The following is a 16219-nucleotide window of genomic DNA, read 5'->3' as shown; positions in this document are numbered from 1 at the left end:
GGCAGAAGACAGTCCCAGTAGGGGGCAGAAAGGACTGGTTGGTGTCACAGAACGGCTAATGTGATTGGCTCTCCATCTGGAAGAAAGCGCTCTCCATACAAGATGGGTTAAAAATCTAAATGTAGGCAAGGGACAGCAGTGTTTCAAGAGAAAAAGAGAATTCTATATAATCTATGTCCTGCTTAGATGGGGTGGATTTTAAACAAGACAGCCTAAAGTTAGAAAGAAAAAGGTAATCTACTTGACAAATGGTGGACTGACAAAAACACTATAAAAGAGCAAATGGATAGTCTGGGGGAAACTATGTTGTTCTTCTAAAAAATACATATAGCGCCTGACCTGTGGTGGCGCAGTGGATAAAACGTCGACCTGGACTGCTGAGGTCGCTGGTTCGAAACCCTGGGCTTGCCCGGTCAAGGCACATATGGGAGTTGATGCTTTCTGCTCCTTCCCCACTTCTCTCTCTCCCTCTTCCTCTCTCTCTCTCTCTCTCCTCTAAAATGAATAAATAAATAAAAATAATTAAAAAAAAAATACATATAGCAAAGAAACAGAGGCCATTTTTTACCATCCAGTTCTCATAAAATTAAAGAAGTGCTAACATTCCCTGTTGAGGAGGGGGTGGGAACCCCGGGGTGCTCAAGCATGCGCCCCCAAAGCTATGCATTGCAACCCTACGAAAACTATGGGGGATAAAATCAAAACTGTACTGGATTTGCTCTCCTTCCTGAAATAACCCAAAAGCCAGAGGAGATACATGAAACAAGAACAGGGATCAAGACTCCGGACACCAGGCAAGGAAGAAGAGACATCCTGGAGAGAGAGAAAACCTCTTGCTGGGTCCTGAAATCGCCACAGCCCCAGGTCATCAGTTTCCCACCACCAGACAGGGGAAGAAAACTGAGGCACAGCGCCTCCCAGAGGCCCCACCTGAAACTTGAAACTGCTCTAAAAAACAAAGTCTAGTTTTCAAAAATGCTCAAACAGAAAGAAGGCAGAAAAAGAGGAAAAGGGGAGCAAATCAAGGTGGGCAGTTGCTCTGCCTCTGGAATATCCCACTCTCTGCCTCAGCGCTTCACTAATAAACTCATTTTAAACTCTAAAAAAAAAGAAAGAAAAGATGGACAAATAAACCAATAGCAAGTTCATGTTTTTAAATGTAAGCACATTTAATAATCACATTAGCCTGACTAGGCAGTGGTGCAGTGGATAGTGTTGGACTAGGACGCGGAGGACCCAGGTTCAAAACCCCGAGGTCGTCGGCTTGACCGTAGGCTCACCAGTTTGAGTGCAGGATCACAGACATGACCCCATGGTCGCAGGCTTGAAGCCCAGGGTCGCGGGCTTGAGCCCAAGGTCACCAGCTTGAGCGCGGGCTTATCTAGTTTGAGCAAGGTTCACCAGCTTGAGCCCAAGGTCGCTGGCTTGAGCAAGGGGTCACTCACTCTGCTGTAGCCCCTGGTCAAGGCACATGTGAAAAAGCAATCAATGAACAACTAAGATGCCACAACAAAGAATTGATGTTTCTCATCTCTCTCCCTTCCTGTCTGTCTGTCCCTATCTGTCCCTCTCTCTGATTCTCTTTCTGACTCTGTCAAAAACAATAATAATCATCATCATCATCACATTAAAGAAGTTACAATCCTGGCTGTGTAGTTCAGTTGGTTAGAGTATCATCCTGATACACAAAGGTTGCAGGTTCCATCCCTGGTCAGGACAAATACAAAAATCAATCAATGAATGTGTAAATTAGTGGAACAACACATTGATTTGTCTCTCTCTCTCTCTCTCTCTCTGTCTCTTTTAAAATAGACAGTATGAACACTGCTTTTTAAAAAGCAAAGTTTGCACACTTGGGTAAAAAGATCCAGCCAGATACTATCTACAAGAACCCACCTTAAATACAGGGGTAATAAACTAGAAAACTAAAGAAATACTAAATGCCCCGTGGGACCCTGGATTGGACTCAAACATTAGTGGAAAAAATGGTGACATTCAAATAAAGCCGGTCGTTCAGTTAGTAGTAATGTGCCAACGTTGGTTTTTTAGCTTTAACAAACATGTTACAGTAAGGTGAGTGATAGCATTAGGGGAAAGTGGGTGGAGGATATGCAGGAGCCTACATTCTCTGCAGCATTTTCGTCGGTCTGAAATTATTCTCCTGCCCTAGCCTGATAGCTTGGCTGGTTAGAGCATCAACCTGGAGTGCAGAGGCTGCTGGTTCGATTCCAAGTCAGGGCAGATCCAGGAACAGATGTTTCTGTCTCCCTCTCCTGCTCTTCTCCCTTTCTCTCTCTAAAAAAAAAAAAAAAAAAAAAATCAAAACATTTAAAAAAATTTTTATTATTATTATTATTTTTTTGTATTTTTCTGACGCTGGAAACGGGGAGGCAGTCAGACAGACTCCCGCATGCGCCCCACCGGGATCCACACGGCACGCCCACCAGGGGGCGATGCTCTGCCCATCCAGGACGTTGCTCTGTCGCGACCAGAGCCACTCTAGCGCCTAGGGCAGAGGCCAAGGAGCCATCCCCCGCGCCTGGGCCATCTTTGCTCCAATGGAGCCTCAGCTGCGGGAGGGGAAGAGAGAGACAGAGAGGAAGGAGAGGGGGAGGGGTGGAGAAGCAGATGGGCGCCTCTCCTGTGTGCCCTGGCCGGAATCGAACCCGGGACTTCCACACGCCAGGCGGACGCTCTACCACTGACCCAACCGGCCAGGGCAAAAAATTTTTTAATTATTCTCGAACACAAAGTTTAATTCAATAAAGTAAAAAGGTGGGAAAAGGTGACGCACGCTAACAGGTACATGATATGTAGGTGTCAATAGGAAAGTTTATAATAGCAGAAAATGGGGAGGAAGCCCCCATTTTTAAAAATACTGCGCCGCCACAAGCTATTATTATCACCAGCACCGGACTAGGTAATTTTATCGGAGTCCTGGCAACAGCACACTCGGAAGTTTCGTTACAAGTTTTGGTTTTTTTAAATTTAGTTATTGATTTTAGAGAGTATGGGAGAGAGACAGAAACATCCATCTGTTCCTCTAAGTGCCCTGACCCGGGAGAGAACTTGCAACTTTCGCGTACTGAGACCACACGCTAACCAACGGAGCAACTCCGCCAGGGCTGTTACAGGAATTTCTTTAACAAAACGTCTGTTTACAGAGTTGGCCCAAATTGCTCCGCCTGACAGGACCTGCGTCTTAACGCCAGGACCCCACACGTGCATTCTGTCGGGACACCACCCTTCCCTCCATCCCCCCAAGCGGGGCCCGTTTCCCGTCTCCGAGTGTTTGCACGCGCCGTTCCCTCCAGCAGGTGCGCCGTTCCCGTTTTATTTACTAAGGAAGCTTCCATTTCCGGTGGGGCGAGTTTTTACCTCATTTCTTTGAGTCCGTCATTCTCTTCCCCTAGCTTCCACCTTACACGTCCCATCATCCTCGTTTATGTGTAAACGAGCTAAGATGATTTAGTTCAAAACATAACAACGATGGCTACCGGTAACGCAGCCAAAACGCGCCTGCGTAGACGGACACAACATCCAACTCTGCGGCGCATGTCCCCTCGGGGACACCGTCCCCGCCCCGTCTCCGGGATTGCCCTGCGCCCACCAGGTCACTGCGTAGGCGGGAGGGCGGGTTCAAACCCAGATTGCGGCGCCCATTGGCTGTGCGGGGCGACGCAGGCGGAGCCAGTCCTCCGTGTGACGCCAGGACGCAGCGGTCGGTACGTCCAAACCCAAGGAAGAGTCAGCCGGCTCGCGAGCAATCCCGCGGCCGGGTTGTTATCGCTGTGGTCCGCTGCTGCCGAGTCCCCGGGGCGGACGGCCAAGGTGGGTGTGAGGAGCCGAGGGCGGGCGGGCGGGTAGGCATGGCGACTCCTTTCGGCCCTACATCCCTTGCGGGCCCGAGGCCTTGGGTGTCTGTCACCCCCAACAGACGGGACGCGCGCGCGAGCGTCGACAGGGTGTGGCGGACGCGCGCGGCACTGCGCCTGCGCACGCGGGGTGGGGCGCGCGGCCGCTCACTCTCGGGCCTGTGTTGTTGGTCCCTGCTCCCTGTCGGTTTCTTGGAACGTCTAGTCCCCCCTCCCCCCCGCCCTTTTATCTCCCACTGACAAGGGATTCCACAGGGACGCCAGCGTTGTCCCAGGCGACGGGTGGTGCTAGCGCCTTCTTCCTGGGAACGTGGTACGCATGCGCAGCCCGGGCCAGGCCCGGGGACCCCTGCTGGCTCTTACTTCACACGGGCTCTTTCCGCCTCGTGCTTGCCGTTTGGTCAGGTGCTTCCCTCCTTTACACCTTTTACACCTCACTCCTCCCGTTGCTCCCTCCCCTCGCCAGGCCTTCGCCAGTCTTCTTCCGGTGTCGCCATCGCCCCAGTGTTCCTCGCATGACCTGATACCCCCACCGCCGTCCTCCTCCCGCGGCCACTTATCTTTTTCATGAAGAACTTGTCCAGGGCTTTCCCCAGCTCCAGGCCCCAGTTCATAGGCCCTCGCTTCTTGGATGGGCTGTCGGATCTTCCGGGGGGTCTCGGTTTGCGTCCCAGCTTTCTTTTAATTTTAGCCCCCAAGATACCCACTCATTTTCTTGTGCACCTCTCTACCCTACTCATCTTTCGAAAGAGTTCGGGCATCTGGCAGCTGTCACCCCGGATGGACCCACACACACAGGCGTGCGCGCGCGCGCGCGCGCGCCCCCCGGGCTGGCCTCTCCCCGCCTGCCCGCCCTCTGGGAACTTCCCACGCGGGCTCTTGCTCTCCTTGGGGAACTTTTTCTGACCTTGTTCTCTAAAGAACTTTCTAAAAAGCGTTTCTTCCCTCTGACTTCTTGGGCACCCTCACCTTCACCCTGTTTCTGGGAGAAACTTCATAAATGCCCTTTGCCTCGATTTTTTTCCTTCTCTTTCTCGCTGTTCTTTGCTCCAGGCTCCCTCAGACTCTACAGAGGTCTCCCAGCCTGGGGGGGGGGGGTACTGGCTTTGGCTTGTCTCCTGCTTTCTCAGGAACCTGTGAACTCCTCACCGTGACTGACGGGTTCTCACCCTGCTCCCTGGCCTTCCGCTGTGTCAGGGTTTCCCTGGGTCTTTCCCTTTCGTGAGTTTTGGGTCCTTCTTATCCCCCCCCCCCCGTTGAAAGTGAAAGCTCAGAAGACTTCCCTCGAAGGGTGGCCCTTCACCCCGCAGCATTTTGCTTTAGATGGTTTCCTCAAGGTCTTCTCCTCCTCAGACCCCCTTTTCTGCCTGACTCTTGAGTTCATCTGCTTCTCCCGCACCCCCCCCCTTGTGTCATGTTTATTGCTGCTTCCCAAGTTTTCCAACTCATTGTTTTTCTCAGACAGCGAGAAAGCAGTCTGGCTCCCGAGGTCCGCCCCTTACACCCCAAGGTCCAGATGGCGGCCAACGTGGGTGATCAGCGCGGCACAGACTGGTTAGTGGGCTGGAGGACGCGAGCCCCAGGTCCTTCTCTGGGATGGGACTGCATACACTGTGGGGGAAGGGAGGCAGAGTCCCTGGGGGTGGGGCCCACTGGCCACAGGGTACAAACAGCATTTGGGTAGAGTGTAGGCCCAGCAAGCTTTCTGAGCTTGCACTTTTCACAGCACAGCGGTTCTGTAAAATTGGGGTGCTTCGATCAGTGAAACGTGATTGGGAAGCAACCTCCAACACTTACTACTCAGCTGGTGATGTTTTTTGTTAAGTCCTTCCTTTTTTCCAGAACAGTGTGATTATAACCTGCTGAGTGGGGTGGTGTCAGACAGAATGCTTTAGTTGATAGAACACTTAGACTCACTTGGCACCAGGTCCCACGCACGATAAGTTCTGCAGAAACTGGATTTACCCTGACTGCCTGATTTTTAACAAGTGCTTGTGTGCCAGGTACCTGCAGAAGTCCTTTAGATCGGTCATCTCATCCATTCCACACGGAAAACTGCAACAGATTGGGTGTTAGTGCATCATAGATTGGGAAATGCAGGCTGCACTAGACAGAGCGGGACCTGGGACCCTTCCCCAGGGGCGACCCTGGGGGCTTTTCCACCTCACCCAGTGGGCGCAGTGGGGACAGCAGGCTGATAAGATGTGTGCTCTCCGCAGGTCCTCTCAGTACAGCATGGTGGCCGGGGCGGGCCGGGAGAACGGCATGGAGACGCCCATGCACGAGAACCCGGAGTGGGAGAAGGCCCGGCAGGCCCTGGCCAGCATTAGCAAGGCAGGCGCTGCAGGCAGCTCCTCCAAGGCCAGCAGCAATGGTCCTGTGGCCAGTGCGCAGGTGAGGAGGCCCCGTGGGCCTGGGCACCCTGCTGGGGTAGCACACTTGGAATCCTCTAGAGTCACCAGGTCAGAGTGTTCTGAAGACACTCAAGGAGCCCCAGAGTGGGGGACGCAAGGATTGTTTCCTTGGTGTCCAGGGCGCCCCTTGTCCTCATCCCTGAGGTGCCAGACTCTGAGGGTCTGATAGCAGGGGCGGTGGCTCTCAGTAGAGAAGTGACCCCAGTTCTGTTTTTGGCAGTTAACCGGGAAACAGGCCTGATCTTGGTGGGGTGTGGGCCCCCACTGCTCATGCTGACAGTGTGTGGCCTCTCCCCACAGTATGTGTCACAGGCAGAGGCCTCAGCCCTGCAGCAGCAGCAGTACTACCAGTGGTACCAGCAGTACAGCTACGCCTACCCCTACAGCTACTACTACCCCGTGGTGAGTACCCCCCAACCCCTGCACATGCGCTCACTGCAGTCTCACAGAGGTCTCAGAGGAAAGGAGCAGGGGGAGCGGTGGGGGTATCCGGGCTGTGCTGGCCACCGCTGACCCTCCTCCTGCCCTACAGAGCATGTACCAGAGCTACGGCTCCCCCTCGCAGTATGGGATGGCTGGCTCGTACGGCTCCGCCTCAGCCCAGCAGCCGGCAGCCGCTCAGCACCAAAGCAGTCTGAACCAGGTAACCGCCCAGCTGTCTCCGTGCTGGGACGGGGCCACCAGCAGGGTTGCTGTGTTTTGTTGTCCCGCCAGCCTTGTCCCTTCTGCCAAACAAGTCCTGCTCTGGGCAGGGGGAGGGCCGAGCAGAGGTGGAGAGAGTGGACTGGGTTTAGGGCTTGGCGAGGCCAGGGCCTGGGCTCTTGGTGTGTCGGGGGGAGCAGCAGCCTGTGGGAGGCAGCGTTGTCTTCTGACTACCCACCATGTGTGCCCTCTTGCACATACCTTGGCATTGCACAGAGCGTGCCCCTGGGCAGCAAGGTGCAACCAGTGTAGGGAGGCGGGGCTGCATTTGAATCCTAGCACCCTCTCTGGTGGTACGAGTGCAGGTCACGTGTAGTGCAGCCAGCTCAGAGGGGGTGGCTGGGTTATGACAGGGCTGCTGTGCTTGTGTGTAATCACCTTTGCGCCTTGCCTGGCATGGGACGTGGATCAGACCATCCGCATGGGGCTGCGGGTGCTGCCACTCAACAGCCGGGGCCACAGGAGGGTAGCCCCTGTCTGGGCCTGGGTCCTCTTCGCTGTGGAAGGGCAGTTAGAAACGTTCAGGCTGCACGTGACAGTCACGGCAGAGTTGAGAGCATGCGATGTGACTGCTACCAAGTGTGAGAGCAGCCCAGAGACTGCCCTGCCCTCAGCACCACTTCCTCCAACAGCCCCCCGTCCCTGGCATGGATGATAGCATGTCCTACCAGGCCCCTCCGCAGCAGCTGCCAGCAGCCCAGCCCCCTCAGCCCTCCAACACCCCACACGGGGCTCACTCTTTGAGCAGTGGCCCCCAGCCTGGGACGGCCCCAGCCACGCAGCACAGCCAGGCGGGGCCCACCGCGGGCCAGGCCTACGGGCCACACACCTACAGTGAGCCCGCCAAGCCCAAGAAGGGCCAGCAGCTGTGGAGCCGCATGAAGCGTGAGTGGGCAGCCTGGAGAGGCCAGGCTGTGGCTCGGGGCTCCCGGGCAGGGGGCATGGGGTGCTGGGTGTCACTTCTGGGCACTGGGCTCATCCCGAGGCCTTGCAGTGGTCCCCTGCAGCTGGGCTTCCTATTCCCAGCAGCCTGGGGCGAGCCTAACTCCAGCTTTTGCTGTCCCCTCTCCTTTGTAGCAGCCCCTGGGACTGGTGGTCTCAAGTTCAACATTCAGAAGCGGCCCTTCGCTGTCACCAGCCAGAACTTCAGCTCCACCTCAGAGGGCCAGCACAGCGGCTTCAGCCCCCAGCCCAATCCCGAGAAGGCCCAGAACCACAGGTGTGGCTCTCTGCACCCTGAGCCTCCCTCTGCTCCCCTGGGTGGGGGAGGGGCTCGCTCCCAGGAGATTGCTGTGAGCATTAAATGGGAGGGGGGAGAAATGCTGCAGTCACATCTGTGTGAGCGGCAGCCTGTGGCGCAGTGGTGGTGACAGGCTCAGCGGGCTGGGTGCTGTCCCGCTGAGTCCCCACGTGGCCCTCGTCCAGGGGTAGCCTGTCTGGGAAGCCCGACGACTGGCCGCAGGACATGAAGGAGTACGTGGAGCGCTGCTTCACAGCCTGTGAGTCGGAGGAGGACAAGGACCGCACGGAGAAGCTGCTCAAGGAGGTGCTGCAGGCCCGGCTCCAGGACGGCTCAGCCTACACGATTGACTGGAGCCGGGAGCCTCTGCCCGGGTGAGCCCCGCCTGCAGACGGGCTGAGTCTGCCTGGGTGCTGGGGCGGCTGTGGGGTCTCAGGGGTGGGGAACAGGGGGGCTCAGCAGCAAAGACCACTGCAGACAAGGGAGACGGTCTACCTCTTGTTCCAGTTCTTGCAGGGAGTCACCTGAGCGCCCGCCTCCCCAGTGGGTTGTGGTTGTCCCCGGGCAGGCAGGGTGGGGCACAGGTTGGTGATGTCCTGGTCTGTCCTCAGGCTATCTCGGGAGTCTGTGGTGGAGAGCCCCAAGAAGAAGCGATGGGAGGCCCCTAGCAGCCTGCACCCTCCCCGGGGGGCAGGCACCGCAACCAGGGGCGGGGGTGCCCAGTCACAACGAGGGACTCCGGGGGCTGGGGGCTCCAGCCGAGCACGGGGCAGCTTTGCCAAGTTTGGCAACCGCAACGTCTTTATGAAGGACCACAGCTCCTCCTCCAGCACAGACTCGCGGTCCCGCTCCTCCTCCCGGTCCCCGACCCGCCACTTCCGCCGCAGGTAGTTGTGGGGGGCCTCCGGGCCGGGGCAGGGTGGGCCCGCTGGGAGCCGGCCTGGCCTCACCTTCCCGCCTCTCCCACACAGTGACTCGGACTCAGACAGCTCCTACTCTGGCAATGAGTGCCAGCCTGTGGGTCGCAGGAACCCGCCCCCCAAGGGCCGGGGCGGTCGGGGGGCCCACATGGACCGGGGCCGTGGCCGAGCGCAGCGTGGGAAGAGGTGAGCCCTGGAGCAGGAGGTGGGGACTTGGAAGGGGTGATGGCAAGGGCACTGTGCCCTCAGCAGTGCTGGGAGCCGGGCACTGCCCACCGCTGACCCCCTTCACTGGCCCTCCCCTACCCCAGGCATGACCTGGCCCCCACTAAGCGCAACCGCAAAAGGATGGCGGTGCTGGAGTGCGAGGACCCCGAGCGCGAGCTGAAGAAGCAGAAGCGGGCGGCGCGCTTCCAGCACGGACACTCGCGCCGCCTGCGTCTTGAGCCCCTGGTGCTGCAGGTGGGAAACCTGGACGGCAGCGGCACTGACCCTGACTGGCAGGAGCTGCAGATAGTAGGCACCTGCTCCGACGTCACCAAGCACTACCTGCGGCTCACCTGTGCCCCGGACCCGTCCACCGTGCGCCCTGTGGCGGTGAGCACTGGCCTGGGGGCACCTTGCGGGCACAGACTGCTCATGCCTCGGAGCCCTGGGCTTCCAGGTCCAACTCAAGATAGGGCTGAAGGACCCCAGCGTCCTCATGGAGGCCCGGGGATTGGGGCGCATGGGCCGGGTGCTTGTGCTCATTGTCCCCGTCCTGGGGGCTCTTGTTCACATCAGGGGCCCCTCAGTGGGTATGCTGTTGTAGCTCTGATTGCAAACATCTCATCAGCGGGACTTCCCAGGGCTCCGTGTGTCCCTTCTCTGCTGGCCTGGCTCACTGAGCCCACGGGATTGCCTTCCAGGTGTTGAAGAAGTCACTGTGCATGGTCAAGTCCCAGTGGAAAGAGAAGCAGGACTACGCCTTTGCCTGCGAGCAGATGAAGTCCATCCGGCAGGACCTGACGGTGAGGGGCTGGGCCAGGACCCGGGTGGGGGCTGCCCTTGGCCTGCTCTGGCCTGACTCCCCTGCCCTCTGCCCCAGGTACAAGGTGTGCGCACCGAGTTCACAGTGGAGGTCTACGAGACGCATGCCCGCATCGCCTTGGAGAAGGTGAGCGGGCTGCCGCTGCTGGGCTGCTCCCGGGCGCACCCTGGGCTCTTTCCTCAGCCTCATTGTCTTCTTCCTCTCCCTCCATGCCCCAACGGCCTGCCAGGGTGACCACGAGGAGTTCAACCAGTGCCAGGCTCAGCTCAAGTCCCTGTACACAGAGAGCCTGCCGGGCAATGTGGGCGAGTTCACCGCCTACCGCATCCTCTACTACATCTTCACCAAGAACTCTGGCGGTGAGAGGTGTGGCGGGAGGACCTGGCCACCCACCCTGAGGGTTTGGGCCCCACTGACCACCTGTCCCCACCGCAGACATCACCACGGAGCTGGCTTACCTGACGCGGGAGCTGAAGACGGACCCATGCGTGGCCCATGCCTTGGCGCTGCGGGCAGCCTGGGCGCTGGGCAACTACCATCGCTTCTTCCGGCTGTACAGCCATGCACCCTGTATGTCTGGCTACCTCATAGACAAGTTCGCGGACCGGGAGCGCAGGGCCGCCCTCAAGGCCATGATCAAAACGTATGTGCAGCCGAGCTCTCCTCCTCCCCTTCTGCACACCTGGAGTTGGGCCTCCAGCTCCCATCCTTCATCCGTCCCATCTCTGCTCTCCCGCCTGGTCCTGTCACTTCTTGTCCTCCTCTCCTGTCCCCTGCACCCTCACACAGCCCTCCTCTGTCCTGGCCCTGCTGTGTCTCCCGCCCCCCTTCTCCATCTCTCATCTTAGGGCTCCCCCCACTTCTTGCTGTTCCTCCCACTCACATCACCCAGGCCGGGGCCAGGCTTCTTCGGGCTCCCTCCCTGGGAGGCCTCCACCCTGCGTCTGTGGCTCTCCTCACTGAGCTCCTGCTCTAGAGACAAACCAGAGCACACGGCCCCACTCTTGGCTGCTTCTGGTCTGATGAGACAGGGCCTCATTCATACTTGAGTCCTTTGAGGATGCAAAAAAGTGTTAGGGAAACGGCAGGGGGCAGGGCATGATCTCTGTTCCCCAGACGTGTGTGCCCACGTGTGCTCACAAGTGTGGGGCTTATGGTTCTCTGCAGGGAGTTTCTACCAGGGACATAGGGCAGTGTCAGGGGGACTGTTCCATGGTCACAACTTGGAGTGCTCCCGGCCTGTGATGGGAAGAGACCAGGGATGCTGCACACTAGCCCATAATGGGCACGGAGCCCCACAACACACAGTTGGGCCTCAGTTTGTTTTCCCAAGGGTGAGAAACCCTGGTTGGGGTTAGTGCGTACTGTGACCTCGAATGCTGTGTCTGTTAGCTTGGCAGCCATGGGGCTGGTTTGGGCTGGGGAGGGACCAGGTTAGGGACACTTCTGGGGCTACAGACAGAGAAGAGGACCTGGGGCAGAAACTTGGGAGGACGAGGATACATAGGACCTTCTCACTAAACAGCAATGAGGAGGGGGAGGTGGCTTTGAAGGACTCTCTACATCCACTCCCCGTGGCCTGGCAGGTCCCTGCAGGGTGGTTCCGGTTGCCGAGCCTCAGGCAGTCAGAGGGTATAACTGGGCCAGCAACTGTTTCCTTGTTTGTTCGTTGTGTGCTTGGACTTGGGTGGGGACACAGACAGCCCCGTGCGTTGTGGGAGGGGTCCTGGCCTGTCACTGGCCTCAAGCCCACATTCCCCACCTCTGAGGTTGGCACTGTCTTTCCTTGGCAGACATGTCTGTCCATCCTAGAGTCAGGTCCCTGCAGGGTGGCCATGAGGCCAGCTCAGATGTGGGGGCAACAGGCTCTCCTATGCTGCCACAGCCAGCCAGGTACTTCTTGCCACCTGCTTCCTAGACAACACTGGCCAGTGGCGGTGCCTCTGGGTCTGCAGTTTCCTGTTTGTTGTGAGGGCAGGGTGACTCAGCTTACAGGCAGGACTCCCTGAGTCAGTGGGGCAGCCCTCAGCGGCTATTCCAGGACCGGCCCAGTGCTCAGTGAGGGATGTCTTCTTGGTAACCCGACATTCCTGCTTGAGGGGTAGGAAGTGCTAGCCATGCCTGGGCCTGAGATGCTCCTGGGGCGCTGGGACCCAGGATTGGGGTCCCGCAAGGGTCAGGCCCCCAGAGTAGCAGCCCTGCCACCCCTTCTGTCCCAGTGGGTCACTCCCTTTGCTGGGCCCCGCCCCTCGGCCACAGTGGCCCTCTTCGGAGGGACTGCTCAGGCCCTGGAGCAGCGGAAGAGCTGGCTGGGCCCTCCCCCCCCTCCTTTCTGGCCCCCTACACAGGTAAGTGGGGGTAAGGAGGGCACAACGGGCTGGGGTCATCAGCCCATTAGGGCTCTGCAAGCCCCAGAGGCGGGGAGGCGGTTGGGTGCCAGAGGTCAGCAGGTCATGTGCTAAGGAAACTGGGTGTCCGAAGGTGGGGTGCCCACGCCCCGCTCGTGGGGCCCCGCCTGCTGCCGGCCTCATCACCTTCTCCTCTTGTTTCCGTAGCTTCCGCCCTGCGCTGCCTGTCTCCTACCTGCAGGCCGAGCTGGCCTTCGAGGGCGAGGCTGCCTGCCGGGCCTTCCTAGAGCCCCTGGGCCTGGCCTACATGGGCCCGGACAACGCCAGCATCGACTGCCGCCTCAGCCTGGCGCAGCTGTCTGCCTTCTGAGCACCGAGCGGAGGGGCGGGCGGGGTGGGGTTGCAGCCCCCACTGCAGCTTCTGCAGATTTTTTTGAGCCACGGACTTGGGTTGTAAATTAATTGTGGGTAGTGGGCTCCAGGAAGAGCCACCATCCCGGCCCCCGTTTTCCTATTGGGGAGCCTGTACAGAGATTTTTTTCTACATTTTTATTTTTTGCCTCAGAGGGATGGGATGGGGAGGATGGGTGGGCAGCGGAGGGTTGGGGGCTTGGCCTGTCCACCCTGCACCTCTACTAATGCTGTCTCAGTGTTTTCTCTCTCTCTCTCTCGAGCTTGTACTCCGGTACCAACCCGGCACCCTGGCCCGTCCCATGCCGGGGGGCCAGGGCAAGAAGACAGGCTGCTCCGCCCGTGCCCGCCGCGGTGGGGGCACCAGCTCGCCGCCCGCCGCTTGTCGCCCGTCTGCCTACCTCACCACAGACTCTTATTGCCCAGCCCTCCGGGGCCTAAGTGTTCGGGGTGAGGGAAGCCGTAGAGACTGTGTCCTGCCCACGGCTCCCGCCCCAGAAACGCCGATGCCACACCACGCCACCAGCAGATCCACACCGCCACCTCGCACTGAGGACTCCGGAGGCCATCGCGGGACCTCACCGGCCGGGCCGCCTCGTCTGCAGTTGTACTAAGTTGTCTCGTGTCCCCTCCTCCCTCCACCCCAATGTTTCTATTTTTCCCCCCTTCCCTCCCTCTTCCTACTCCTGCTCCCTCCTCCCTTGGTTCAACACAGGTAAACGGTTCCCTCTCCCCACCTTCATGGATCACCAGCTCACGTCATGTTTCCTCCTTTTCTTTTTGTGTCTGTTTATTTAAGTTATTTCTCCCTCCCCTTTTCTTTTCGCCCTCCCTCCCTCTTCTGCCATGTAACTGGAGGATGTGCAATGAGTTTGCAAACAGCTGGACTGTCAGGCTGCTTTTTTTCCAGATATTCCTCCTCTGCCTCCCTTCCCCCCTTCCTCTCCCCTCCCCTTTCTTTCCTTCATTCTTTTCTTGGAGCACTGAGTCCGTTTGGAAGCTTGAGAGAAACCAAAATTAAAGAGAGAGAGAGAGAGTGCGCTTGTCCTGACTCTCCTGCTTAGACTAGATCTCCTCCAGTGTTTGGGGTTGAGACCTGACTTGTCTGCCCCAGAGATCCGGGACTGTCAGCACAGGGGGATCTCAGCCAGGGGCTGGTTGGTGCCCCCTGCCCTCCTTATGCGGCACAGCCAAAGTTGTGTCAGGAGCTGGCTTCCCAACTCCTGGCCTAGGCTGACCCCTGGCTTGGGGAGCTGGCCTGGGCAGCCCCTGGGCACCTTGGCTAGGGTGAGGTGGGGGCACAGCCCCCCTTGGGGCCACAGCACTCTCAGCCCCTCAGCCTCCAGCTTCTGGCTCAGCACATGGGCCATGCTCTCCAGGGAGGGGGAGGGTGGTGCACAGAGTACATGGGAGCCCAGGAGTACCAGCTGCCTAAACCTCAGCTGCAGGGGTGCCTTAAGTTCTGGGGCCGAGAGGGCGCGTCTTAACGCACGGACAGCGGCTGCCATGTCCCGAGGTCCCCCCAGCCTCAACAGGGCCAGCGTCAGGTGCAGGTCCTGCGGAGGTACCATAAAAGCAGCACACGAAGGCATGGCTCGGACCAGCTCTTCCTGGGCCCTGGCCACCCCAGCCTGCAGCCCAGGCTCGGATACCATGAGGGCCACAAAGTGTGTAGGGCGAGGCTGGCGAGGAGCTGAGGCTTTCGTCACAATGTCCTCTCCAAGGTCTTCGGGCCACGTCCCAGGACCCCACTCCTCTTTTGTCTGAAGGAAGCCCTCTCCAGGGGAAAGCTCCGGGTCTGCCACAGTCTGCGTTTCTCTGATCTTGGCCGGTTTCAACACTCTTTGCGGCTCTGCCCATGGTGAAGGCTTGCCACCGGCCCTGCCCAGCTCCTGGGCCTCCATAGAGTCCCCTGCCAGCACCAGGCTCTGGTCTGTGGCGTCCGTCCAGACTGGCTCTCCGTGCCCTACTTGGGCACCACTGAGAGCCACAGCTAGGCAGTCCTGTGCCACCCCTGCCCCATCGGTGTCCCCACTGTCCTGCGCATCTGCGGCCCTGCGCGCGTTCTCATCAGACGCATCTTCGACCTCAGGCGCAGCTCCGGCCCCGAGCGCATCCTCGTGGTCTAGGACGTCCAGGATGGTGGGCCCGCGGCCCTCCGCCAAGCCGGAGCCGAAGACCCGGTCGGTGCGCGAGGCGCGGTCCCACACAACGCGGCCGCGGAAGCGGAAGTAGCGCACGCGGTGCTGCGGAACGGCTAGCAGGCCCGGCCCGAGCGCCGCTAGCGGCTCGTCCCAGCAGAAAGCGCTGAAGGGTTCCTCCAGGACGCCCAGGAAGCGGTCGGTGTAGCCCACCGAGAAGTCAGCCGGGTCCAGGCGCGGGTCCCAGCGGATTCGCTGGATGACGGCCGCCGCAGTGCGCAGCGGCGGCTTTTTGGTCCTGGCCCCGGTTCCGGTCCCAGTCTCGCACCTAGGCCGTGCCGGCGCTGGGGCCCCGGGGTGGGGCTGGCGGCAGCGGGCGCCGAAGCGGCAGCGGCCCTCCAGGAAGAAGCGGCAGGCTGGCGGAGGCAGGGGCTCCGCGGTGGGAGCTGCCGGGGGTGACTCGGCCTCTCCGGTCGCCGCCATGGGAACTAGGGGGATGACCCAACTGTGAAGTCACCGCCCCGGGAAGTACGCCCGCTTACTCGCAGGGCCTTGGACTCCGACCCAAGTGGATTGCCCTCCGCAGTGTCCTGGGGAACTTGTCCCAGCCCACTCCCCGGACTGGCGGGTCACAGGTGTGGCCCCGCCCCCTGTCCAAATGATTTATCTGTGCGGCCCCGCCCCGTCTGATTTGCATTTGAAGCCCCGCCTCCCACGAGCGGATTTGGTGAGCTTGTCTGGCACCCGCCACACTATTTGCATGTTCAGCCACGCCCCTCTGGGTCAACCAGACCGCTGCAAAAGCAAACTGAGCTTCTTAGTTCAAATAGATGACGTTGTTGTCGCCCTCGTGTTCGGGCCAACACACCTCTGGGGAACAAGGGGCCCTTCTCCAGGGAACCACGCTTCTTCCCGGCCACTTTACTGAGGCTCGCCCGGGTAGTGTCCACTGTCCTCAACCCAGCCGCTGGAGCAAGTCAGGCCCTGCCCGGCGAGCTGCGGCGCTCAGTCCAGAGTGAGCGACCCAGGCTGTGTGGAGCGAACACCCTGGGCCCCTCCTGACCACGCCCCTGGGCTCTCCTAACGGGTCTCCAGGGGGACTAGAACTCCAGGTGACACACCCGACTCTTAAAGGCTC

At 59.3% G+C, this 16219-nt stretch overlaps 3 protein-coding genes and 1 long non-coding RNA gene across 7 annotated transcripts in view; 2 read left to right on the top strand and 2 right to left on the bottom strand.

The window, feature by feature from the left end:
• The window catches only part of LOC136331981 (uncharacterized), a 228248-nt gene that overhangs the window by 185611 nt on the left and 26418 nt on the right, over positions 1 to 16219 (top strand). The window lies entirely within an intron of this gene.
• Positions 1149 to 3514, bottom strand: LOC136331954 (uncharacterized). Its single transcript, XR_010730570.1, has 2 exons — positions 3379 to 3514; positions 1149 to 2295 (listed from the first exon to the last, which is right to left on the bottom strand). It is a non-coding gene; the product is annotated as an uncharacterized lncRNA (long non-coding RNA).
• On the top strand, positions 3383 to 13976 carry LENG8 (leukocyte receptor cluster member 8). 4 transcript variants are annotated; one of them, XM_066271125.1, is made up of 16 exons: positions 3383 to 3831; positions 5341 to 5429; positions 6095 to 6269; positions 6590 to 6691; positions 6822 to 6932; positions 7624 to 7876; positions 8069 to 8210; positions 8417 to 8605; positions 8843 to 9118; positions 9203 to 9337; positions 9463 to 9748; positions 10060 to 10161; positions 10239 to 10307; positions 10411 to 10540; positions 10617 to 10824; positions 12737 to 13976. In XM_066271125.1, the coding sequence occupies exons 1-16, from the start codon at positions 3490 to 3492 to the stop codon at positions 12897 to 12899; spliced, it is 2772 nt and encodes a 923-aa protein (XP_066127222.1). In that variant the 5' UTR covers positions 3383 to 3489; the 3' UTR covers positions 12900 to 13976. The 4 variants fall into 4 exon arrangements, with proteins under 4 accessions (XP_066127222.1, XP_066127221.1, XP_066127223.1 ...); XM_066271124.1 differs by having other exon boundaries at positions 10617 to 12879; XM_066271126.1 differs by having other exon boundaries at positions 3713 to 3831; positions 5337 to 5429; positions 10617 to 12879.
• On the bottom strand, positions 13596 to 16206 carry LENG9 (leukocyte receptor cluster member 9). The gene has a single exon (XM_066271128.1). It carries the CDS (start codon positions 15562 to 15564, stop codon positions 14068 to 14070), a length of 1497 nt encoding a protein of 498 aa, XP_066127225.1. The 5' UTR covers positions 15565 to 16206; the 3' UTR covers positions 13596 to 14067.

This window comes from Saccopteryx bilineata, chromosome 3, assembly GCF_036850765.1.
Source record: "Saccopteryx bilineata isolate mSacBil1 chromosome 3, mSacBil1_pri_phased_curated, whole genome shotgun sequence".
Classification (NCBI taxonomy): domain Eukaryota; kingdom Metazoa; phylum Chordata; class Mammalia; order Chiroptera; family Emballonuridae; genus Saccopteryx; species Saccopteryx bilineata.
The sequence above is the reverse complement of the archived record's forward strand: the minus strand, read 5'-3'. Positions and strand labels throughout refer to the sequence as shown.